Here is a 25,953-nt window from a genome sequence, read left to right as displayed (position 1 = left end):
ATACTATGGCTGAGTGGTAGAGTTAGCAGAGCCATTCTATGGTTGCAGAGTCCTGATACCAGTTACAATCTGAGTAAAACAAAGAAACAATCTCCAGGTGCAGCAAAAAAAAAATGGGACAGCACTAAATGGATGGTCTGGGAAACTCACTTTGTCATAACATTGAATATCCCAGACATGGGCTGTCCTTGATGAGAGCCAAAAGCCCCACCGACTGGTGTTCCCCTAAAGAAGCCAGCATAACCTTGTCCTCCATGTCACCACACTCTGCCCTGTGACTCTTGCCAGTACTGAGGCCTTGAGAAGGCAAAGCAAAAGAGAAGCATCCTATTTAGCTCTGTTGGTTAGAGCATGGTGCTAATAACACTGAGGCTACAGTTTCAGTCCCTGTATGGGCCATTCTCTAAAGAGATAAACTTGATTATCTTTGTGAGTCCCTTTCAACTCAGAATATTCTGTGATCTGTGACTTTTTTGGTGCAGGTTTATGGCTAAGACAGGAAATAGAGGCAGCAATTCATATGCCCTTAGGAAGAAATGCCCTTCTGGTAATGATGCATCTATCTAGATTCCCATGGCTGCACAGGGGAATTGTTGGGGGGAGGTGAAGGTTACAAGTTTTCTGCATAGTAAAATATGCCCACCCCATTCTTTATTTACATGGGACTAGCAAATGCAGGACTGGTGAGAGGGGTGAAGAGGGCTCTCGGGAAATAGAAAACAGCAGGAGAGCTGGATTTTCTTTGCTATGCTATGCAAATAAAGCAAGCGAACATGACTCTGAAAATGAGCTGATAAATCTAATTCTGATTTCTTAAGAAGGCTCCTCTTTCCAACCTGACAAGATATATATGTATTACAGAGGACACAAATTACTTTCTACAAATTAAAATCTTGCCAATTCATTTTTATAGTTTACCCGACTTCTCACCACCAACATGGTTGTTTGAAAATTTAATAAAGCTTAGAGATGTGCAAATAAATGCAAATAAAACGTGTCAAAACTCCCAAAACTGAGGGATCAGAATTTTTTTTCACATGGAGCAGCCAAGCTGGTGCCACCAGGTTCATTCCACACAGCAGTGGTCAGTAAGAAACATTGCATTGCAAAGAGAAGGAATAACCTTAGTCTTGGCAGACTATGTGCCTGTAAGAGGAGCAACATTTGGATTCAGCCATGCTGGAAGCTTGCCACAGCTCAGGGAAAATGTGTGTGAAATGACTGGAATAAAAAAAGAGCCTTTAATGAACCTTGGCTTTTCAACACATGTTTTTGGCTTTGGAGCTGAGTAACTTTATCGACTCTGAAGAATATACATAATCATTTTGACACGGAGGGAGCAGACAGAGAAATTACCATAAGTGCAGCCAAATATTTGCTATTTCTGAGCAGTTGGCTGTGAACTTTTCCTGAGATGCTGGAAACTGATCTGGGAGATGTTGTCTGCATGTTGCAGACCCTGTGTCGTTGCTTACTCAGTACACTGGGGACAAAATTCCCACTGACTTTCCAGCCACAGTGCTGGAGATTCCTGCATTGCTACAAAACATCCTCACATTCACAAAGAGGACATCATCATCATCATCATCGTGATAGTTTCTCACTGAGCTGGTGCATTTGCTGGCAATTACTCAGTACTGCTAGATCAGTAACGATTTTTTAATTTCCAGGTGTCTTTTAACATCATTGAAATATTCCTTATTCGGATCAGGACTATTCCTTAGTCTTTCCATGTAATCTACCTCCTCTAGGTTGAAGGTTTTTAATCTGCTGCACACCTGCAGCAACTTCTGACACTGCACCACATCTGATTCACGGGACAGCACTGAGCAGGTGACTCAAAGCTCCTCTCTGATTTCCCTTCTGACCAGGGAACACTGCTGCTGCCTCAACTGCAGATGTCAGTTTTCCATCAGTTCTGGCTCTCAGCCGGCATCACAGCCACTGCCCCCGGGGAACAATGGCTCGAATGCCCAGGGATGCTGGCAGTCACACCCTGGACTCCTGCTGACAGCAGGGAACGTGACAGCAGCTCCTCGGAGGAAGGGTCGGCTCAGCAGCACGGGAGGTGTTGGGACATGCAGATGCTGACGTGCATGTCTCAGTGGAAGATGTGTTGGTTTGCTGCCAAATGTTCTGTTTGCGCCCATGCCAGCTCAGAGCTTGAAGTGATTCACGGTGCCTCTGAGCACACTTCACTCTAAAGGTGTTTGTGTGATTTTGGTCGTTTTGGCAAATACCACAGAGACCTACCCTCAGAAGTAGCTGTTGTATATTTGACGTCATATTAGAGAGAAGTGAAGAACTAAAATAAAAGACATCTAAAGTTTAATCTTAGCTTTTGATTCTCATGTGGCAGGCTTCTAATTTCCATTTGCCTTTTCTCTCCTTAGTATACTCTGGCATCAACAAGCAGAAATGCCAAACATCACAAGACAAATTGTTCTCCTGATAGTTCAAGCCCAGAGGGCAGGACAAAATGCTGGAAATATGGCAAGGAAGCCTGCACTATGTCATATCCACAAGTTAAGCATCCCCCATTCAAAAGACTGCTTTCTCTCATAAAACATTTCCTATTTTTTAGCATCAGTTGTTGCTGACTACAAGTTTTGACCTGGTTCCAACACATCGAGTCTACAGAAAAATCACATGATCCTTTATATCCAGCTCCAAGGTACTAAAAAATTTAGTGTGGAACCTTTAATTATTTTGTGGAAAAATTTGTTTGATTTTAACAATTTAAAGGGCATAGGAATAATTTAGATGTTCTTAGGAATCGTGGGTATTTAGGAACATTACCTAATGCAAAATAGCCCCAGGTTTCTGAATTCTTAGTCATGATGAGAAAACATGGTTCTTTCTCAGAAAAGTTATAAGCACAATTGTTTACAAAAAACAATGATAAAGCATCAATATTCTTTGGAAGAATATAGTATAAATTAAAATGGTGTATATGCTCTGCAGTTACCCATGTTTGTGGAATTGGTTTCTGCAAACTGTAAGGGTAGCCCTTGGCTCAAATATCAGAAATAAATAATTGTACAGTTTCAGCCCCCCACTGAGCTAGATTCTCTTGCACAAGTCTTACTGGGCCTTTTCTTTACTCTCCTCTGTAATTCAGGTTTGATTTGTGTAAATCAGGCTTTCTGTGTGAAAACGTGACTATCGTGCAGACAAATAGACTTTACAGGGAGTCACCCTTCACCTGTCAAATTAAATAGCAGGTCTGTTTTATGAAGTACACTCCACAAGTGTCTTTACATGTGGAAAAACAATCTCCTATGTCTATAAAAAACTCTAATGTGACAGAAGACCCAAAGTAAAGAAGGCAGTACCAGTCTTAAGATTAGGTACAATTGAATAGATATTTAGCTTTTTTGTTGAATGATACCCAAAGCACCTTATAGTTGCACTTGTATTTAGCAAGCAGACTAGAAAAAGCTTTAGTCTTTCAAAATAATTTCAATAGAAATTATTTCAGTTCTTCTAGAAATTAAAAGCAACAGAAATTAAATTTTTCCCCACTGAGCTCCTGACTACTAAAAAAGTACATTATTTTGGTTTTGATAAATAATTTTAGTAATACAGAATGTTATTGTGTCTTTGAAACTACACAGAATAGACAATATTGTAAGTACTTAGTAAGTACAGCACAGAGGACATATTCTCTGTTCATCTGAAATATGAAAGCTGTTTAGTGCTTTGTAAAACATGTTAAATGGAGTTTTCTCTCTCTTGGAAATAGCTATTTTTTCTTCACTCTGTGCAGGTGGAATGTTTGAAAATTGCACAAGACAGGCAATTTTGGGACTTCAACTTGGAGGACCAAATGTTAGCAAATCATTCTGAATGGATCTGAAGTTTAGGGCTGCAATGTTATTCTTTGTGACAGTGGATAAATTTTCTTTTTCGCCTATTTACATATTCACAGTCAGAAATGCATGGTAGTTATTGTGCAAAAGGGGTCTATTTAGGAAGAAAAGGCAGATACCATTTCTGAAAGCTGTTAGTCCAAGAGTATATATGCACCACAAGATTTATATTGAAGCTCTAGTCAGGGATGTTTGTAGTGGAAAGCAGAACTGGACAATCAGAGAGCCAAATAGATTAAAAAAAAAAAAAAAAAGGAAAAAAAAAAGAGAGAGATATCCAGGTCTTCACAGGGGTAAGCTGAGTTCCTGTGGGTGATGATGTAGTAGAAAATCATTTGTCACGTAGAAGTTGAAGTAGAGGAAGTCCACATTACATTTACTCAGGAAAGAAATAGCCCATTTTGGTGAGCACGAAACATCCCATCCAGTGGTCTCTTTTGTCCCTTCTCCATTCCTGTGAAGATCTTAGGCCAGGGAAAGAGTTTCAGTAGTGGTGACACTACAGTTTGTGCAAGTGAGGTTCTATTTTAGGTGGAGGGTTGTGACTGTCATTACTTCATTCTCACTGGCATTTCTACTGCTAGCTTCCCTACACAACCAGCTCTGCTGCTTTTGGGAAACTCCCTGGTGCTCCTCTGAGTGAAATGTCCATGTCACAGGAGTGTGAGAAGGGTTGGTCTCCACACCTTGGTGGCTCAAGCATGAAACTGTGGATTGTGACTATAAAGTGACAGGACAGGATAAAATTTATTTAGCTATATGGTTGTTTGGGTTTTTAATAATAGTTTTGTTTTGCTACCAGTAAATTATAGTAATGATGGTAGAAACTGCTAAACCATCCAAGAGCTCTACATCAGCTCTGAGTTATAGCTCACCCAACTCAGCACGCACTGGAGTGTGCTACGGATCCAGTCACCACCTGGGGACCTCTCCTGTAGATACCACGATAGCTCAAGACCACACCAGGTACTCAGGGGTGACAGAAACAGCAATGAAACGGGTACCTGAACTTTGGGGTCAAAATCTAATCTTAAAAATGTCAAGAAGTACTTTTGATGAAGGTAGATGTTTTATTTTCCTGTTACCAGCAGCTTAGATCTTTAACAAAAGGTTAATGATTACTGCCAGAAACAAATATGGATATCTGCGTGTAGAATTATCCATGTTTCCTCTAGCAGTGGTGCTTGTCTACCTCAATTTCTTCTTTCCATCCTGACTGAAGACACAGACTGCTCACTTTTCTAGTTCAAAAGTCCCAACCACTCTCTGCAATGACTATACCTAATATCCAGAGCATTAAAAAATTGGTCTACGTGAGCTTTGGAAGAAAAGGAATTTGAGTTTGAATGCAAAGCCCAGTCCTGGGTAAACCTGGGGTCTCCACTCATATAAAGCCACGTCTGTGATAATCAGGGCTGAAAGGGAAGATTTAACCTCTGAGGCCGATGGAGAGCAAAATTATGAAAGGATTTCTTTAGTTGTGAAAAGACGGATCAAGAGTGTTACTAAATCCTGGGTCACAGGAAAAGTTTAAAATTGCCTCTGCTCTGAATCTGAGACATTTCAGACTGAAGCAGGTGTGCCTCACATCTTGAACATTTCATTTGTGCTTATTTCATTCTCTCTATTTTCAATTCCCATTCCTTTATATTTTATTTACATGTTTCTTCCAACAATATGATAGCATAAAACAGCCAAGTTACAAAGCTTCTCTCTAAATGCCTGATTTAAATAAAGCATCCATTAATTTCTGAACCAATAGTGATACAACATAAAATAGTACATTATTTTTCAGAATTTGGTTCTGCAAACAGTAGACCATTTGACTAAAATATTGCTAATGTATAAATAGTCACTCTTGTGCATTACTGTTTTCAGGCTCAAAGCTTTAATGTGTTGTTTTAAAGTACAAATATTTTCCAAGGTGAAAAATATAAATGCTACTATATTTAAGTCCTCACTAAAATGAAGCACAAAAAAATAGTGATGAAGGCTTTTCTTCTTGCTAAAGGACTTTTACCAATTTTAACAGAACATCCTTAATATCCACCTAGAATATTATGTGTATAGTAGGTTGCTACTCTGCAATTGGTTTGGCTGATTACAATGATTACAGTAAGTTGGCACAATAGTAGAGCTACCTGGAGAAAGTACTTCTGCAGAGTGCACAGAAATCTGCTCACTGAAGACCATATTGTGTGTTTGAAGGTCAGAAATTCTGATTTACAAGAATGACAGCTTTTTAACTTTGCTTACATTTCTTTCAAAAATAAAACTATCTTCCAAGTGCTTCTTAAAATAAAATTACAAAACCTTTTCCTACGGACTGAGATACTCATTTTGCCAAACTTTAGGAGGTAGTGTTATCTCTTTTATGGGCTAATCCAAGAAAGGTTATTTCAAAACACATAAAGAAGTAATGCTTAGCTCTCTGTGTGTGAAATGGGAAGTGTTTAACACCACTGGACTTGCCTGTAATCCAGATAGTGCATTTGCAGAGGTGATCCCCTTTGCTGGAGCTGCAGTCTTCCACAGAGAGCGTTGGTTGCTCTTTGGCAGGCATTACTGGGAGGAAGGAGCAAGAGCTCATACCAGCCATGCCACCTGTGTGAGGGGCAAATCTGGGCACCTCTGCACTCAGATTTCTATTAACACATAGATGCAGCAAAGAAGAAAGTAACATCACACAACACCACTTCCCAACACACATCCTCCTCTGGCATCCAGGGCTAATGGAAGTTGAAGCTGTCATGAAAGCCCCAGCATCCTCCCAACAGAGATCCCTCTGTGTGTGAGTGCATTTCACCCCTTTTTAAGGACTGAATGGCTGCTCACTGTGTCCCCCCAGATGTAGGTTGCCAATGGCTTTCTGTTGGCAAGAGGGAGAAGCACCCTCACTGTGGGGAGGATTAAATTGTTTTTAGCAAGCAATGACTACCCTTCATGTTTTCCAAGAGAGGAAATGAACCTCCAATTAATTATGACACTTGATTAGGTTACTTAAATTACTGGATTTCTAGCAAAATCAGCAGTGCCAGCTCCCCAACACCATGTGTGATTTGATGGCTGTTATAGTAATGCAGCTCTGCACGCCTCCTGTTTTATGGACATTCTCTTTGCTGTTACTCAACTTCCATCTCATTACCAGGACTGTGAATTTCCACCTTGTGACTTCACAATCTTTTTGAGCATTGCTCTGGTGATCACCCAGTGATTTTCGGGCAGATTTTATTTCCTTGAAATGTTAATGCATTCCCGATGAAAATAAACAGAGGCCTGTGACTATAATATTTCCTTTGGTCAGTTTTATATCAATTGAAACAGAAATGCAACTTCAAAGCCCTTGAAGGGGTGACTGTGCAAGAGAACATTGGCCTCCAATAACATAAAAGATCACTTTAATTCAAAGTATTATAGGAATTTCTTCTGATCATTAATAGCATGTAATTTCCTTATTTTCAAATCATGACAGTGGTAGTAGTAAAGTGGAATATTAAAAGTGCTGTACTGTGTTGTCATAGTGAAGTTGTCATAGTGTTCTCTGCTGAGAAGCCAATGTCTGTTCTCCCCACCTCAATGCCTTCACCTACTCTGAGGTGGGAGCTCAGGGGAACTTGCAGTTCCCCTCTACTCCTTGCTGTCCTGGAGCTCTGTGCACCTTCCTCCAACACCCCTTCTAATAATTTACCCCATTTCTGAGCAGGGGATAGTTTTTAATCTGCACACTAGAAATGAAAAATCTGTGGGCAATTACATGTACCATATTCCCTGACAGAAGTGGAAGGGCAGATTGGAAGATGTGGGGTCCATGGGAGGTGTAACAATATATGGACCCATCTGGGTTGCACTGAGATCAAAGCTCTCCTGTGGTCTGAAACCCTATTAAAAGACAGTTATGGCAACCTGGGCAAGACTGTTTTGGCAGAAGAAAGTAGAAAATGAGGCATCTTTTATGAGAAGGTACAAATTTTAGATACTTAAGTGTTGGGTGATTGAAAAACAGTGAGAACAATACTGCTATAAATTCAGCAAACTTTACCACATAAAACTGACCAACAGGGTCCTAGACTATGAATTCCTTAAAATAGCAGAAATAGGTGAATAGGTGGCATAGGTTTTTTTAAAAAGAAAAAGGGGGGCGGGGGGGAGAGGATTTTCCATTTATTACCATTTCCTCAACATAAACCCAGGAGCTCATGAAACTGCATGACAAGTGACAAAGACCCTTTCTGGCAAATCAGTGGCGATTCTGGCTGCCACTCCTACACCCAGAGCACAGAGCCTCCACTAGTGGGTGGTTCGTAGGGGTGAGGGAGGGGCCCTCCACCCACCCAGCTACTCCCTGCTATTGGATAAGGAGCTGTCAGTATCCTTGTAGTCTCCTCCGTGTTTATCCTCAGATATCCACAGACCTCTGATCGGAATGTAGCTCAAGAAGTTATATTCCTGCAGACACGCTTGGCTTCAGGAACTAAAGATTTTCTGAAAACCAGTCATTTCTGTACACAGGCATTGTGGCTAGCACCACAGGGCGTGCCCAGGTGGGGACATGCAACAGCTTGCACAACATGGTGTCCTTGGAAAACCAGCAACTATTTCCAACATTTCAAAGCAAGCAAAACCAGAACACCCTCCTGAAGGAGGAGTATCTACCCATGGGAATGTTTCTCCACACAGGACACCCAACTGGGAGCTTGCCATCACTTTCTAAAACAGGTATGTTGACATAGAGAGGCACAGCCCAGGCCCTGGTGCTGCTCTGGCTCTGCATACCAGGCCCTGGCGAAACACAGCATTCAGGCATGGGGAGTGGACACAAGTGTTCATCCTGATGCAACATGTATCTCCCTGGGAACGCTGGATCCTTTGCCTCTGAGGTGGTCACAGCCTGATTCAGTCTTTCCTACCCTCTGCAGTTCAGTGGCTGTGCAGGGGTTTACTGCTGCATTTTCACATCTCTCTTGCTGTCTCTACAATTATCTTTTTCTTTATCAAACTTATTAAAATAATATTTGACTTACCCCATCCCCTCCCAAACAAATCAATATATTTGTTTTCAAGATTTTCCAGAGGTAGATTATAGAGGTTCAACTTCTTTCATGAACATTGGGCAGTTTCTCCAATCACTTGAAGCTTCAGTAAGAGCAATCAGTGGTGAGGATTAATGGTGCTTACTACCGAGCTGATGCTGAAGTGCCTCAAACCATCACTGTTGTTTGTCACTCATCGTAGCTATAGAAGTCACCAGCTTGCACCATGGAGATATCCACACATGAAGGCAAAAACACTTCTCCACAACCATTTTCCCACTCAAAACAGGACTCCTGTGTCTACCTGCTAGCAGCATTAGTGACATGTCTCTGTGGGGGAGCTGTGGCTGTAGGGATATTCTTTCCAGCCTCTCCTCACAGCTGACACCTCTGGGCACAGAGTCTGTGGTCTGACCTCTCACAACTGCTCTTCACGCATGTGGCACCTTCACTACATTAAGATGGTTTTGTTCTGTGACAGTTTTGTGCTGTATTGGCAATATGCACAGTAGTCTTACTGTAGGGAATCTCTCTTGAGTTAGCTCCATGGTTCTTCCTTGACTCCTTCTGTTGCTTTCAACATGCCCACCATGAGACTCTTCTACCTACTGGCTTCAGCAAAACTGAGGAGGAAGCTCCCTGAGTGCTCTTGCTAATAGGACTTCATAGGGGAAAAAATCACTTTTATGTTCCCAATTCACAGAGATGAAGCCCACAATATGGTTCCTGTAGGATGGACTGCAACCACTGGACTCCAGCTCCTTGGAAATATTGAATATTTGAGAATTTGTACACCTTGCTCAGTATGTTGAAATTTTATAAGGAATTTGAACCTAGTTAATACCTTGCATTTAGATCTCTGTCTCTGCAGCTTTCTGTAGGAGGAGGGAAAGGAAACCCATAGCCCCCACACACAGAAGACCCAGCAGTCCAGTGAGGCCTGGGGAACAGCTTCATATATACCACAACACCACTTGTGGTGTTTCCTTAGGTCCATGGCTGCAAGGTCATTTTTGCCCCATGTTCTCAGGTTCCACGCCAATGTGGAACTGGTGATTTGGCCATTCTAATCCCACACCAGTGTGAAATTGACAAACACCCTGGGACATCAAGGAAGCAAAACCAGGATGAGACAAAGACCTGGGAGGCAAACTGCCTGATTTAGGGCCTTCTGTCATGGAAGAGTTAGAGATGGCACAACATGAACTCATATCACGCACCATTAATGCACAGCAAAACTCACTGCAGTGCCGAGCAGAAGGAAAACAGGAAAGCCATGTTGAGGAAAGACTGAAAAACTCATCTGTCCTTATCCCCTTTAACATATTCATATTTCCATCCTGCCATTCCTGCATTGCATCTCTACCATCTCTCTCTCAGCCATCACAAAGCATCAAGGAGAATCTTGATTACCAGTTCCATGGTGGGCAGACCACTAAATCCAAGAGTGGTTCAGTTCAGAACCTGCTGCAAAAACATACATCATAGATTTGTCTAACTGAAGCCTCCAGTTTCTCAGCCTTGCTCTACCTTTATAGTGAGGTTAAAATACCCATCTCTTTATGGGACAATTTTCTTCCTGCAGGAGCTTGAGAGCTGCAATTAAATCACCATTCAACTGTCTCTTAGATGAAACAAACCCACCAAGTTCCCTATTCCCATACCTTTCAGGTGTGCTGTTCTTCAGGCTAAGAAGAGAGCTCATTTCACATCAGCCTTTTCAATTCAGATGCAACCTGGATCCAGTCTGTTTTGTCCATGAACCAGAACCGGTGTCCCTTGCTTCCTTCTAACCTCTTCACTCATGAGATTCCTCTTTACTTCCTTCTGCCTGACCCCGAACATCCACTATTTGTGGTCTTTCACCAGTGCCCATCACAACTCACTCCATTCTCTCCTGAGTATCCTGTGTGTTGCTCAGTCACACTGACAGTCTCAGGGCAGGAAGGCCATGCCTGATGCTGTGCTTGTAAAAGCACCAGTATGCCTGTTCTGACATAAGGCTACTGCTAAAGGGTGTGTTTTCTCAATAAACAACACAACCTGCAAGCCCTAGATATCTGTATAACATCAAAGTTACTTTTAAAAAGAACAGCGATTGCTAAATATTCCACAGGAACTGCAAAAAAAAAAAAAAAAGAAGCCTATTTATAAATGTCATATATATATATATATATATATATATATATATATTCTTTTTAAGATTAGTCATGCAGTTTCTGCAGCTCCATCAAGTTCCAATCAAATCTCTACTCATTGGTTTTATTACTCTTGATTACTTTTTTAACTGTTATAGTTCCGCTAAGTCTGACTTACCCCATGCCAGACCCTCTGTGGTACAGACAGCAAGCACCTACAAAGGGAGCAGACAGCCTCTAACGAGGCAAACTTCAGCCTAGAAATGCCTAGAAATGACATCCTGGGAGGAATGTACAGTACCATGGTAATCTTACTCATGCCAACAGGCAGTGAAACACCATTGTGCTCTCTCTTATAATGGACATTGATCAGAGTAGCAGAGCAAGGAACAGAACCCAGCACACATTTTAGTGAAATCCCTTAAATTTCTTAGCAGCTAATACTTCATCTGTGAAATGTCATGTCAGAGGCTGGGAGAAGATCCTATTCCTAGGCTGAAGTTGAGGCTCCCACTGGGCAACACACAGTACTACCCATTTGCTGCCACCTCTGCACAGCCCATTTCTTGTCTGAGGTGCCAGGGATCAGCTGCAGCTGGAACTTGGCTCTGAAAAGCCACATCTGGTTGCAGCACTGAGCACTCAGGAGCTGGGCCCTGCAGATGAGACCCAGAGAACTAAGGTCATACCTGTTGGATAAAGGCTGCTTTGCACAGCACCCTCTGGAATTTTAATATGCCCCAGGATAAAAAAAAAAAAAAAAGAGAAAATTATCTACCCTAAAAAGCCACTGAAGCAACAGTCTTGAAATGGATCCATGTACATGACTTGTTACATTAGAGGTCTTGCCATTTCACACGTATAATTTGGAGTGAATTGACCTTTACAGTGATTCAACCTGTGATGTGCTCACAATACCCTCTCAGACTCTGCTTTCTGTTTAGGAGGGATTTTTACCCTTTCCCATTTTAACCTTCAGAGCGAAAACAGGCGTTTTTTTAATCTTGCTGTCATGGTTTCCTCTTTGCCCTTCTGTTCTTCTGGGATCTTCCTCCATGGCTAACTGCCAGCCAAAAAAAAAAGTGTGCTTGGGTCTCAGCTCCGCCAGCTCATGCTCACCTGCACAGAGGGCACAACAGGAAGCTTGGGAAGGGAGGAGGAAAACTAACATCTTAAACACTTCAGAGTAAGATTGATCAAACTCTTCTTCCAGAGCTTACACTTCTTTGTGCATTTCTGGCCTGAACCGGCCATCTTTGGCATAAGAAAGCAGTACCAAGCTGAGCACAAACAGAATCATTGCACCTTTGTTTTCTGGATGTGCTGTTACCACCCAGCCACCCCACTACTTTTCCTGAGGGAGAAGTGGCTGATAGCATCAGTTTGTTAGCCAAGTCTTGAAAAACAGGGTTCAAACATTACTGCCAGCTGGACAGTGTCACTGAACAGCCTGGTGACTGGGACAGCTCCTTATGTTAGAGGAATTTTTGTGAGACTTGCATTTTACGGTTCCACCACATCCCATTTGGACACTGCAAACCAATACCACGAGGAAGGGAAACACAGCCCATCGCCCACCCTCTCCAGCAGCCCTGTCTTGCCTTTTACACCTCACAGACTGCCAGCTCCCTCGTGAAGGAAGGGCTTTCATTTTGCCCTTTTAGGAGGGCAAAGCTGGAGCGTTGGCAGGGCTGGTTTCGCCTCCCGGGTGAGTCACCGAGCTGCCGTGCCTCTATCAGGTGCACTGTAAATCCAGACCAGTGCCTGTTCCTTTTCATTAAGGGTCTTGAGCTCACTGCAGGAAAGATGAAAAGGGCTGGTCATTATCCATTACATGTGACCCATTCACTTGCTGATGGGCTGGTTTTCATCTCCCTGCCCTGCCTGTAGGCAAGCATCCCCCAATACCCTAATCTGCTTTTTTTGTTCTCCGCCATTTATTTTCCTAGGAGCCTTGTCAATAGTGGCTCCATTCCCTTCCCATGCCTCCCAGCGCTGTAGATTCAGAAGCCTTAAAGGGTTCCAGCTCACGGTTAACACATTCCAGAAAGTCTGACCGCTTATTATAAAGCCAGTGTAGGAAGGATTTGAGAAAAGCACGATGTAACAAGAGAGCTGGGTAAATGCAGAGCGCTCGCAGCCTGGAAACGCTCGAAGGTGAACGGGAAGGGGAGGCGGGGGCATTTGGAAGCCCATTAAATGAGAACTTATCATCCGATTTATGTAAATCACTTCAAATGCCTTCATTTATTAAAAATATTAAGCTGCATTACTGTTTGCCTTTGGTCCCCTAATTTGGTTGCTAATGTCTAAAACAACTGTTGAAATTAATTTGAAATTAATGTTCCTATATAATTACTTAATGAATCTCACATTCACTGCCCTTAGCTCGCAGTTGACAAAGGATCTCACCCGCCACATGTAAGAGGTTGGAATACCGACTGTGATTTTAAACGGTTGCTAAATTATAGTTTGCAAACATTTTACATTTATATCACACACTTCATCTTGAAGGATCTCACTGTGTTTGAAATGTTACATAACATTTATTCTTTAGTAAAATTCCACCACAAAAACTTTCTGGGCATCAATCTTCTTATTTCCCTGCATGCTTTGAAATTAAATCAAATTTAGCTGTATCATTATGCAAACAAAAAAATCATACCTGCATTAAAAGATTATTATTAGTGCTGTAAAGTCAGACAGTTAAAAGATAGGAAACGCTGGAACTGAGACTGTGCAAAGTTCCTTTTCCCATACATATGTATTCTCATAGTCTTTAATTTTATGATCACATATTTTCTTATATGTAATATGTACCCCCTCCCTCAGGGGACTTATTAGTCCTTGTTAGTGTTCAAGAAAAAACAGGATAAGAAAAAAAAAGGTTAAAGAAAAAGCTAGCAGGGAAAGGTAGCCATTTGTGGAGTCCTTGCTTCATTCCTTACAAAAGCTGCAAAGGTTGTAATGCATGTGCCTCCTTTTCTGGGTGGCTGACTTGGTACCCCATAAATCCTGATTGGCAGAAATGCTGAATATGCACAGCAGTAACTGAAGCTAAAGAAACATTTGAACGTGCAGAGCATTTTATATACTACCAAACCCAGTGAAAGATGAGGTCCTGGGGTCTCACACTTTAAAATAATTGTACACTTCAAAGAGGGGAAAACACTTCTCCCTCTCCCAGGGACAGTGGAAAATGTATTTGAGCAATTGCAAAACAGCCGGACCGCTGTGTTATGGAGACCCACATTTACTCGTTCCATACAGCACCACGTGGACTCGGTGCAGCAGGAGGGGGAACAGGACACACTGTGACCCAGCAGCAGAAAATACCTGGGGAAGCTGTTGGTGATGTTGCACAAGCTAGAAGAGGGAGGCAGGTGCCAGGGAGGGAAACAGCAAAGGCTATTCTGAAACAAAAGACTTGAATTTAAGGCCTTCCAAACAGCCTTACTTTTGACTGCTCACCATTTTGTGTGCTTACCTGTGACTTTGCATTTCTTAGGTGTGTATGGTTTCTTAAGGATCAAGGCAAAGCACGAGTGCCAAACACTGGCAGTCAGGAATGTTCCAGAGCTTTCCTCCAAATTAGCTAAAGAGTGCTTTGCCTTGAGACATCCTCAGCATCTAGGTCACAGCAAGTCAGCCCTCCCCACACTGCAAAACATCCCCTCCTTCATCATGTAGAGAGCTGTAGATGTGTGCCACATAGCCTGGCATGCCTCCCCACACTGCAAAACATCCCCTCCTTCATCATGTAGAGAGCTGTAGATGTGTGCCACATAGCCTGACATGGCTCAGAGTAAGGATACTGGCCAAAAGTGCCACAGCTTGGCCGAGGGATAGGCTAGTGAGGAGGACAGGTCCCCAAACACAGGACAACATCAACCTAAATCTCCTCCCTACAACAGGGAACACAGACTATCCAGCAGCCCACACCCAGCCATCACCACACACACACCTCCACGTGCTGTCCTACTTTCTTAACTAGAAAGTCCAACCTCTCCTCCACTCAGATCTTTGCCAAACCTCCCTCTCCTCAACACCTTCCCACCCTTGACAGGCTGCAGATCTTCCTCAGTGGGTCCTCCCTCACAACCCCAAAGTATTCCTATCTCCCACACTTCATGCATTCCTCAGCTAACAGGGATCATTACAACACCTCCAGGAACAACCACCAAAGGAAACCTCTCCCAGCAACGCCAATCTAAAAAAACTCAAGTCTACAAGCACACAGGAATGTTAGTTCCTTTTAAAGTTGAAGAGCAGGTACATTAAGGTGTGTGTATATATACATACACTGTCACATCCTGGCCAACCACCTCAACATCCTTCTTGAACACCAAAGCTGTCAAAACTGAACCAAAATGGGCAAAACGTCTCTAGCTTGTCTCAAAGACAGCATTATAAGACCATATCGTCAAGCTGACCTTCAAAGCAGATTGCTCTCCTTTTTTTCCAGCTAGGGTTCATACCATAACCCAATAGATGAAAGCTGATACTGTGAGAGTGCAGAGCCACTACCTCAGCCTAGACTTCCCTTCCAATTCTGCTTTTGTGAAAAAGAGGGAAAGATAAAGATACTAATACAACTGAGGCTCAGCAAAAACAAAGCCTTCTTGAGGCAAAGATGCTTTTCCATCTCCATGGCTTCTTCCTGCTGCTTGCAATCACTGGGACAAGGCTGCTTTAGTCAGGTTTCCAGTCTTGTAATGGAAAGCAGCTGTCCCTATCCAGATTGCACCAGACATCTCCACAATTATTTTGTCATCTTCTTTTGGCCTGTTGTTACTCAACTTCCCAGTACTGCTGTGTTAGTAACATCAGCAATCCCAGAACTGTACTCAAAATACTTTTTTCCTGAATTCCCAACACTAACCTGAGGATGTTTGTATTGCTTTTTGCCACTCAATACACAGACTTTACATTTGTTATGTGTCAAAATACAAACTCTGGGACTTGTAGTCTACTGAAGTGTGCTGCATGACCCACAGATCTCAATGTGAACAATTTAAATGACTAGGGCAAGCCTACTTGAAAAGCCTTCCCTTTCTTTTCCCAAGCTGCACACAACTGGACAATCTGCCAACATCCAACGCCATCTGAGACATTTAGTTTTGCAGAACCATTCAGATGGCAATGAAGTTCTGTCTTTACATAGCTATCTTCAGAAAGCAGTAAGAGTCACAGTGAATCTTACCTCCACTATTAAAATAGCACCACCTAATAATTTGCAGAGAGGAAATTTCCTCACATTTTCCATTAATCAATGCCATTATAACATAAGATACTCAGTTATTTAATTAACAAGGTTAAATAACTGCATGGCCATCAACTACACCTTTATTCTGAAAGCTAACTTTAAGTAACAATGAAGTCTCCATTTCTCTAAGTGAACAGCTAAAAAGTAAGCAGCTCATTCAATTCTGTAAGCATGTAACTATAGTTGCTCCTTTATTAAAAAAAAAAAAAAACAATTTGGAGCCATGGCTGCCATCTCTCTCAGTCTTGGCATACACCAGCTTTAACAGGTCCTTTGGGGAGCGTCCATGGAAGTGGTAATAGGTGTGGTAATTTCCACTTTCTGTTTTCTAGTTCAGAGTAATTGAATCCAGTCACTACTGCGATAGCTTTCTGGCAAATCTTTGTTGGCCTCCATGAAATGAGTTGGAAGTTTGATTTCTGTTCTCCACAGGTATGTTTGCGTGATACAGATGAATTGTTGTAGCTGGCAAATTGGAGGCAATTTCAGCAGAGATTCCTAGGCTTAAATACGTGCAAGAACAGAACTTTCACTTCCAGAGAAGTCTCATCTTTAACAGTCCTGAGAAATGACAGGACCAGATTGGAGAGTTTGGATTTCTGCTGTTGCAAGACACTTTGAACTCTGTTTTATTAAACCAGCACTCACATGAAATTACTAAAAAAAAAAAAAAAAAAAAAACAAAGTCATTATGAAATTAAAGCCTCAGGCAAAACAAGCTTTATCACTCCCTCATACTGCTTTCAATCTCTGCTGCATTTTAATTGAAATACAGAAGTATTTTATTTCCTGTGACAGCAATATTCATTAGTCTTCATTCTGTTTACACGTGTTTAGCTCCCCAGGACAGCAGCCAGTGCAAGAGCATCAGCCACTGACAGACCATTAGTGGCATTCCAGGCAGGTCTGTGAATTCCGCCACACAAGACATTTCAGAACGAAAATACAATGTACCAGGTGAGTAGAGGCTAAATGTATGACAAGGCTAAGATTAAAAACTTTATTTTTTATACAAAACAATAATAAATCCAAGCAGATAATGAACTAAGTGTGTCTTCTCGTTTTCCATCTTTTCTTCTTTTCTCAATAAAGTCTATCCACAGTTCAGTGTTAAACCACTCCATGTTCTGCAAAAGCTATGACGTTTCCATCTTGTATCCATGTTTTTCTAATTCAGCTCTGTATAGAAGAGAAAGACAGATATATTGAAACACATACACAATACTGTTAATTAAAAAATTAAATATACTACACAATATACAATCATTTTAAATAGCAATGTCATACTGCTTTTTGATTCATGCCAATTACCTTAACCTTACTTACTCTCTAATTCTTGAACTCCACAGTTTTTTATCTTAAATCACTTTAAGTGACTTCTCAGTGAAAAATTCAAGTATTTGTTTTAATCACAGTTATTGCCCTCTGACCCACCATATGGCACGAAGTAGCACCTATGCGCCTGCAACTTCTCCCAATTCATTAGAATAACCAAAATACTATCTTATACATATTCTCAAGAATCTTGTACATTATTCTCAAGACTTCCTTAACTCAAGCAAGCTCACTATTCTATTTGACTTAACTGCATGTGCTTCCAAAACAATTGTAAGCTTTTTTTTTTTTTTTGCTTTTAGAATAGTGCAGTCTGGAATTTTTATTTATGTCTTGATGCAATACAAGTTGCAGTGAACAGTTCTGAGGGAAACGATTGCTTTGTTGTCCTTAGTTGTGGCCAGGACAGCAAGTCAGAACTACAACTGTTACCACTCCTGTCCTGCCACCACTTTGCTACTCACCTGCCTCTGAACACACCAGCCAGGATGCATCCTGTTTTATCCTAGCACCTAGATACAGAAGTACAAATCTCCAAAATTATTTTGGGTCAGTTTGCACATTTAGTTGTAGGACTTTAAAAGTGGAGGACTGCAGCATTTGCTTTCTAGAGATGAAAGAAAATGCTACAACCAGGCAACACTGCAAACCACTATAGGGTCACCAACACTGCAGGCTGCAACTAAGGCCAGCTACAGAAAGTTAGTCTAGATCAACTATGTCTATCAAGAATTATACTATTTCTTGAAAGTCTGTTTCACTACATGTTTTCCAATATTACCATTTAACTGCCTTTGAACCATATATTAAATAACTATACCAACAATTTCTTATGCAGAAGACAGAAAAGTAATTGCTTTCCCTGGAGTACAAAGGAGATCAACCCAGGAACTGTTTAAGCAGGCTGTATTACAGACAGTTTGCTCCTCATGCAACATACTGAGGGATTAATTATAAAATCTGGCTTTGTTCTGAATGCTTGAAACAATTTAAGTTATAATTATGCATCAGTAAAGGATTACTGAAACTACAAGTGACAAAGAGGATTAAGCAACTGGTTTAGAGGTACACAAATTGCTATCACTTTTTTTAAAGCATGTAATTAACAATTACTTTGCTGTTGTTGCTCATAAACAGTATGTTCATCACATAGGAAAGAACCTTAACATTAATACAGATCACTAATCTCCACAAAATCTGCCCATTTGAACAAAGAACAGCAGTGCTGTTTTAAAGTACAGACATAAAAACTGTAACATACTTTGCACACCACATAGCACAAAGGGATAATCTTGGATGCCTTGCCATTAATCTTGGCAGTACAATTCAGAACTTTCACACACTCATAGAAAAGTCATTAGAAAAGGATTCACTCATGTTAAATTGACAAAGCGTCAACTATATCTCAACTTTCCATGATCTTTGAATTGTTTGCGTAACAGAGCAAAATTCTGTCACCACAATGTCCTAAGGCATTTTCAGTAGAATTATTAAAAGATGAAATGCTGATCAGCACTTCAGAGTCTTGTAATCCCTAAGTCTGGTTCTAAAAGGCTTTAAATAGAAAAGCAAAAAGTAAAGCTTTCATTTATTTCCATTTCAGATCTTTATTTTTTTAAAGTAAAAAAAAATAAACTTTCAAACATATTTCAAACTTTCAGATATTAACTAATTAACTCCATTTAAAGTATTTTACCTGTCTTCTAGAACAGAAAGTTTAAATAAAATTACCTTAACTGATTGGAGAAATCATCTTCTACATTGTCATCATCCCAGTTGTCTTCCCAGACATGTGCATCTTCATCTTCATCTAAACCAGTCCAATCTAAAGACAGAAAAGCAGATCTAAATATTGTATGCTGCACTGCTTTGGTACCATGTCTTACTGACCAATTATCTCAGCCACAGGGAAAGGCAGACTTCTGGTAAATTTAACAGAGAAGTCTGGATCACATTGAAGACAGAAAGAGAGAGACAGAAATATCTAAAACACATCTCAAAATTTCTGTAATTACAACAGATATGAAACTTGGTGAAAAAAAATCATTACAAAAAAATAATGGTTTGCAAGATTAAACATTCCTAAGAGATATTTTGCATACTTATGAATAAACTGTAGCATCATCCTTCCAGATTTCTATTTAGACACCGTTTTCAGATTAAAAAAGTAAACATGAATCAGATGCTTTTGCCAAAACATAGACACATTCTCTGTTCCCTCAAATCAGATGCAGTCAGTCTGTGGACAAATGACAAAAAACTGTCTGTGATGCAAAAGCAAAGGCAAATTGAGACAAGCATCTGCAAACAGCACTTGATACCTCTAATCTGCTATTTCTGGGTTCCCAAGACAGCAGAAGCTGTCTTGCCTTTGTAGGGAAACGCTTTATGTCCATTTACTAACTTTATTTATATTTTTCCTATAATGAAGTAATCCGGCACATCACCCTTGACAAATTACTCATCATACACGTAATGCTTCATTATTAGAAAAAAATTAAAATAAAACAAAATAGTTCAGAAAAATAATGAAAATGAAAGGCTCAGAATCACTATGAAAACATAAGTTGGCTTACTTGATTTTTTTTTAGTTTCTCTGTTTAGTCCTACTGAAAGACATATAGTTTTTCAAATGTTAAAAAAAAAGAAGCCCCTGAATTTTGACACTTGCAAATTTTTATTTCTCAAAGTCTGTTACTGTATTTAAAGAGATAACACTGTTCTTCCCTGTTCATTCTAGTAAGCCATCTGCTGCCCATGCACAGAAAGCTTTGAGGACTACGGCCTAAAGTAACATTAAACACTGATGTAGGTATGGGGGGAACAGGAAAGAAAGTTAGTGGGGTAAAACATCAAAAACTAATTCACTGTGAACAGCTAACTTTCTAAGAATGAAGCCTGGTCTTTGCATTTTCTCCTCCTTTTTCTAACGCTGACAGGCAACAAAATTAATATTTGAGATTCACCAGGACAGGAAAATCCATTTGTCACTGATTAAAGACACACATGTAGAAGGCATTACAATTAAATTTCCCTATTCAAATAAATTATATAATGGGAAAAGATGAAGGAGCATAGAAATTGTGCTGTGAGAGCAACAGTAAAAAACTGGGAAGAAAAGGTGAAGAAAAAATGTTGTATATAAAAATGCATTACTTGGATTTAGTTGTATTGCTAGTTGCTCAAAGGAAAGGGCTTATCCTTTAGAACTACCTGCAATAAGCTTTGCCCTTGCCAATTTATATTCCATTGATTTTTTTTCAAAAAATAAACAACTTTACTGATTAACTGGATTTTTAAGAGAGAAAAAACAAAGCTCAAACAACTTAACACTAAGTCAAACTTTTCTATCTACAAACATACAAGTAGCTCAGACAGAACTACAAACTTGGAAAAAAAATCTCCCAGTAACTCATATCCAGCACAACAAACAGCAGCTTCAGTCATAGAAGAGCAGCAGGGCAGACTGCAAAAAGATGCACTAAATCACACTGAGTAAAGAGGAGTCAGAAAGGCCCATCTCATCTTCCTTGCTGGGGTGGGGAGGAGAGTGGAAGTAAAGCCTAAATTACATTCTCATCCCCGTAGGACAAGACTCTGCAGCATCTCTATATTGAAACTATTACCCCAGAATTGTATAATACAGTTATTACTCCCTGCTACATTATGTGCCTGTGACTAAACAAAACTAAAAAAACGTAGAGCATTATCTGGGAATGAAAGTATTAATATCACTTAAGAGTCCACTACCATAAAGTATTACTAATATACACTAAAATTATAAACTTGTCATGGCTGAACTCCTTAAAAATATATTCTTACATGTTGATCACTGATTGTTTTATTTCATACTTGGGAAACAAAAAACAATTTTTAGGATTTTAGGGCTCTTTATCCCCTGCTCTATCACTTTACATTTTTATATTCTGAAATGCACTGTACAAAATATTCTTAAGTGATTCATTTACATATATTTTCATCTACTATAGTATATTTATGCTATATTTCAAAGTATCCTATAAAAATTGGGCACGTCTGGTTTTGATAAACAACTTGATTTCATAAATAGTTTAAGCAAATTTTTAGGTTGGAATAAACCCTAAAAGTCTACGTATTCATCCCTTAACATAGATTTACATTATCTAATTTCCTTTGGATAGAAACTGGGTAATAGAAGCTGTTGCTAGAAAGTGGTGTTTTAATTTGAAAGAACAACAATTCGGAATGTGTTTGAGCCCAGTTATCACAGTTCTTTCCTAAATACTGGAGATAAGAGACAAAGCGTTCTGAACACTCAACATGTCAAAACTATGACCTCACTTGAGGATTCAAATGGACCCTTTTAGAGGTTCTTATTTTCTACAAGAAAGAACATCTAGAACTCTGATGATGGTCACTTTTTAATAAATCTCTGTTCCACCCAGAAAGCCTGCAGAGTACTTTGCTTTAGCATTACAGCTAGAGTCGAGCAAAACTAAGTTCACCTTCTGTAACAGTAAGTCAGGGCTCTGCCCAATTCAAGGTTCAAAATAGTTAATTTACATTAAATAAGATTTTCTTTTTAGGAAACACGTATGAAAAAGAAAATATAGTCTTTTAAGTTTCTTTTAGCTAATATCCTAACTATGTCATGAACTTTATGAGTACGCACAAAAACATTAATTTTAGCAGAACTAAAGGGCTCAGAACACCTAAGGCTTGTAAGGCCACAGAAAAACCACATGCAATAAAGACATTAGAGAAAAAAAATCCTGACGTTACATTCATCATGAGATACATCATTTTTCATGATCCACAACCTGAGACAGAATTAAGGACATAAAAAGCAAATATTCCCTAATAAGCATGTTTGCAAGACTATCTCTGTCAAGGGACACTGAGTTGTTTTACTGAATTTAACTTCCGTATTAAGTATATCTGTACTTATTAAAAGCAAACTAGCATATACATATCTGTGCTTCAATGATAAGGTCACTAAGAGTGGCTACAGAGCACAGTATTTCATTTTCACATATTTTTCCAGCTTACTCTCAGTTTCTAACCCTCATCCCTCCTCTGCCCTGCCATTCTCATCTCCAGTATCAAAAAGCAGTAAATTTCTCCCGCACTCGTTCCCAGCCCTCTCGCACAATGACACAGCACTTCCAGCGCGACGTGCCCAGCGCCGTGACAGCGGCACAGAGCCGGGCACGGGCACCACGACCGCGCTCGATCGCGGCTCTGGCGGCGCTGCAGCCGCTGCCCGGCCGGGGGCTGGGCAGGGACCCGCGGGCCACCGGGGGAGCTTCCGCGGGGCTCAGCCGGGCCCTGCGGAGCGGCAGCACGGCGCTGCCCCGCGGAGCGGCCGCGGGGACCCGCGGGCAGGGCCGGCGCACACGGCGCCCCAGCCCCGCCGCCGCTCCCGCCCGCCGCGTCCTGCCCGCCCCGGCCGGCCCAGGCCGCCGCGGTCCCGCCTGCAGGCCGCGGCCTGTCGCGTCCTGGCGTCCCATCCCGTGCCGCCCCCGCCCGGCACCTTCAGCCGGGAACTCCTCAAACTCGTCGTCCTCCTCCAGGAGCCCCAGGTCCACCGGCTGCTTCTTCTCCGACATGCTGGGCCCGCACCGCGCCCCGCCGCCCCGAGCCTGCTGGGATCCCGCGGCCGCCGCCGCGCCTGCGCCGCTGCCGGGCCCCGGCTCCGGCCCGCGCCTGCGCCCTGCGGATCGCGGCTCTGCCGGCCCCGCCCGCCGCTCCGGGCCCGGCGCGGCCACAGCGGGGCTGCGGTGCGAGCGCGGGGGATGCTGCTGGTGCTGCTGCTCTCTGCGGTGCTGTGGGGAGAGCAAACTCCTTCCCTGCAACGTCAGACCAAACTGCACGGGCTGCTGCCGCTACTGAGCGCCTCTGTTCTCTGCGTTCTTTCATTATTGGTTGGTATGCAGGCAAAGCCTATCGAGTATCAGCCTTGTGTCCTTAATCTCGATGCCATGGTGTTAGAGCTTTTCCCCTTCTGGCTTTTAAATGTAGTGTTTCAAAACGCCAGGGGAGGTTTGGGTTGCACATTAGGAGGGATTCATTCACGGAAGGAGTGATGAGGCGTTGGCATGCGCTACCTTCCATGGAGGTGTTTCAGGAAAGCCTGGCCGTGGCACTCAGTGCCATGGTCTGGTTGACAAGGTGGTGTTTGGCCATTGGTTGGACTGGATGATCCCAGAAGTCTCTTCTGACCTAATTGATTCTGTGATTCCGTGGAAACTTAAAATTAATTTGCTATGTTCTAAATTCCTTGTCCATCACATCACAGAAACAAGCAAGCAGCTTGAAAGAGAGACTGACTAACCTATTCATTAAGAGTTTAGGCTGTTACATGAAAACTAGAAATGCTATGGGTTTTTATTATTCCAAAGTGTATTTGTTTCACTTAGATCTAGATTCTGTTGATGATTTCAGCAAAGGCAAAGCTCAGCACTTACTAGCCTGAACAAGTTTGTCTGCAGCACCGATGGCTTCTCTCCCAGCAATCACCTCGTAACAATACTGCCAGTTTGGTGGAGGAGCTGGGATGTTTTCCCTTTCTCTGTGAGAAGCTGATTCACAAGGCAATGACTTGCACTGCTGGGTTATACTGTATCCTGGATTTAAAGTCAGGGAAACAACACTGGTGTGGGAATTCATATATCATTGAGTTCCAACCCAGCATAAATGTGTTCTGGCATGCAGCCACAGGTAAGGCGAGGTGGGAAATGAGCCCTTCTGCCAGGTGAAAGGTCTAATCAAACGGTCACGTTTTAGTTTTTTGGGACAGAAGGACTGACTGACAGTGATGACTGTGAAATTATGAAAACTCTGGTTTAATAAATCAGTATGTGAAATCTAGTTGTAATTTAGCTGGGATTTTCAGCAAGCCGTGCATTTTGGAATAATATTGCTCTAAGAGAGTACAAGATAAAGTCATAAAGTGGATATGGGTCTGTCATATCAAAAGCTTGCAATGACTCATGATCATTCAGTTACTAAGGCTCATATTCAAACCCTCTAGTTTTTGCTAACCTAGAATTGGACTGAACTGTGAAGTCTGGATTACACCGGGGAATAACAAGATACTCAGTTGCACCTAGATCATCCAAGAAAGAATGTCAGTTGGAAACTCCTATGGACAAGTAGCTTCAGGTATCCCTGAAGCAGGAAGCAGCCTGAACTTGTTTCATAGACTTTCCCTACATATCTGCTGTAGAGAAAAGATGCAAGAGTCCTTTCCACCTCTTCTTTCTTTTCCTTCTGTGCCAAGCTGCTGGTTAGGAAGTGCCCATGAAAAGAAGAATCTGTACTTCCCAAGAGAATATGGCCAGCCACTGCACTGTGAAACAAGTAAAATCAAGGACTCCTGAAGCAGTGTGTTACTGATGTAGAGTCTGACCAGAATCAGTCTCGGATTTGAGGCCTCCTATGCGTTTCCCACTTATGAAGCTGAGTACTCCTGTATCACCAGTTAGCCAAACTTAATCTTCTGTTGCCACAAAAATCTGTAGTGTCAAATTCTCCTCCTTTTATTTTAAATCTCACATTTTTTGATGGTTCTTTTAAATTTGTGGTTTCTGGATTTCTGTCATTAAATAAGGAGCTTGGCTCTTGTTTTACCTATTTTACTTGTAAGATTGCTGTCAAATCATGATTTCAAAATTAAAAACTCTAAATCCATTGGTTTAAATCCAACACCCCAGGTTTTGTAAGTCTGCAATTTCACTAGTTTGTCCGGCTTTTTTAGGAGATGAATGCATGAATGCAGCCCTCACTATAATTCCCCAAACCCTTTAACTCTCTGCTGGTAGGGTCTCCAAGGGCATAGATATCTGCCATGTTGTGTTTCCCTCATCAAGGTTAGCCCATTCTCTGTTGCCTGAAGGACCTGATCTGTGAAGCATTCTCCAAACCAACCTGCTAGACCTTGCAGGAACAAATTCCCAGAGGGCAAAGCAATGAGGCTTACCTTCAGATTTCCACTGTGTCCAAGCTGGATTTGACCTGGTATGCATGCCAAGTGTCACAACCAGCAGGCTGTTTGCTGGTTGTTTGGGGATTCTCCAGAGTATAATCAGTTATTTTCACTCATGGTGGAGCAGATTTGACAAGTAGACAACTCAGTCTGCAACACCAAATAGCCTACCAAGGAAAATGTCCTGGTAGGTGGTGGATGGGTATGACATACCATATCTCAGATGTATGTTCCTAACAGCCAGACTATGGAGTAAGCAAATGGAAAGAACTTACTCTCCTTTAGGTAGCTGTTATAAAACACTGGTTTAGTGCCAATCTTGTGGCTGGGATTTCTTAGCAGAGGC

At 41.5% G+C, this 25,953-nt stretch overlaps 1 protein-coding gene across 1 annotated transcript; it reads right to left on the bottom strand.

The window, feature by feature from the left end:
- Positions 1 to 17,292: 17,292 nt before the first annotated feature.
- On the bottom strand, positions 17,293 to 23,325 carry SEM1 (SEM1 26S proteasome subunit). Its single transcript, XM_068210575.1, has 3 exons — positions 23,154 to 23,325; positions 19,373 to 19,466; positions 17,293 to 17,485 (listed from the first exon to the last, which is right to left on the bottom strand). The coding sequence occupies exons 1-3, from the start codon at positions 23,227 to 23,229 to the stop codon at positions 17,443 to 17,445; spliced, it is 213 nt and encodes a 70-aa protein (XP_068066676.1). The 5' UTR covers positions 23,230 to 23,325; the 3' UTR covers positions 17,293 to 17,442.
- Between the last annotated feature and the right edge of the window lie 2,628 nt (positions 23,326 to 25,953).

This window comes from Anomalospiza imberbis, chromosome 1 (assembly GCF_031753505.1).
Source record: "Anomalospiza imberbis isolate Cuckoo-Finch-1a 21T00152 chromosome 1, ASM3175350v1, whole genome shotgun sequence".
In the NCBI taxonomy this organism is placed as follows: domain Eukaryota; kingdom Metazoa; phylum Chordata; class Aves; order Passeriformes; family Viduidae; genus Anomalospiza; species Anomalospiza imberbis.
This window is presented reverse-complemented; position numbering and strand designations above follow the sequence as displayed.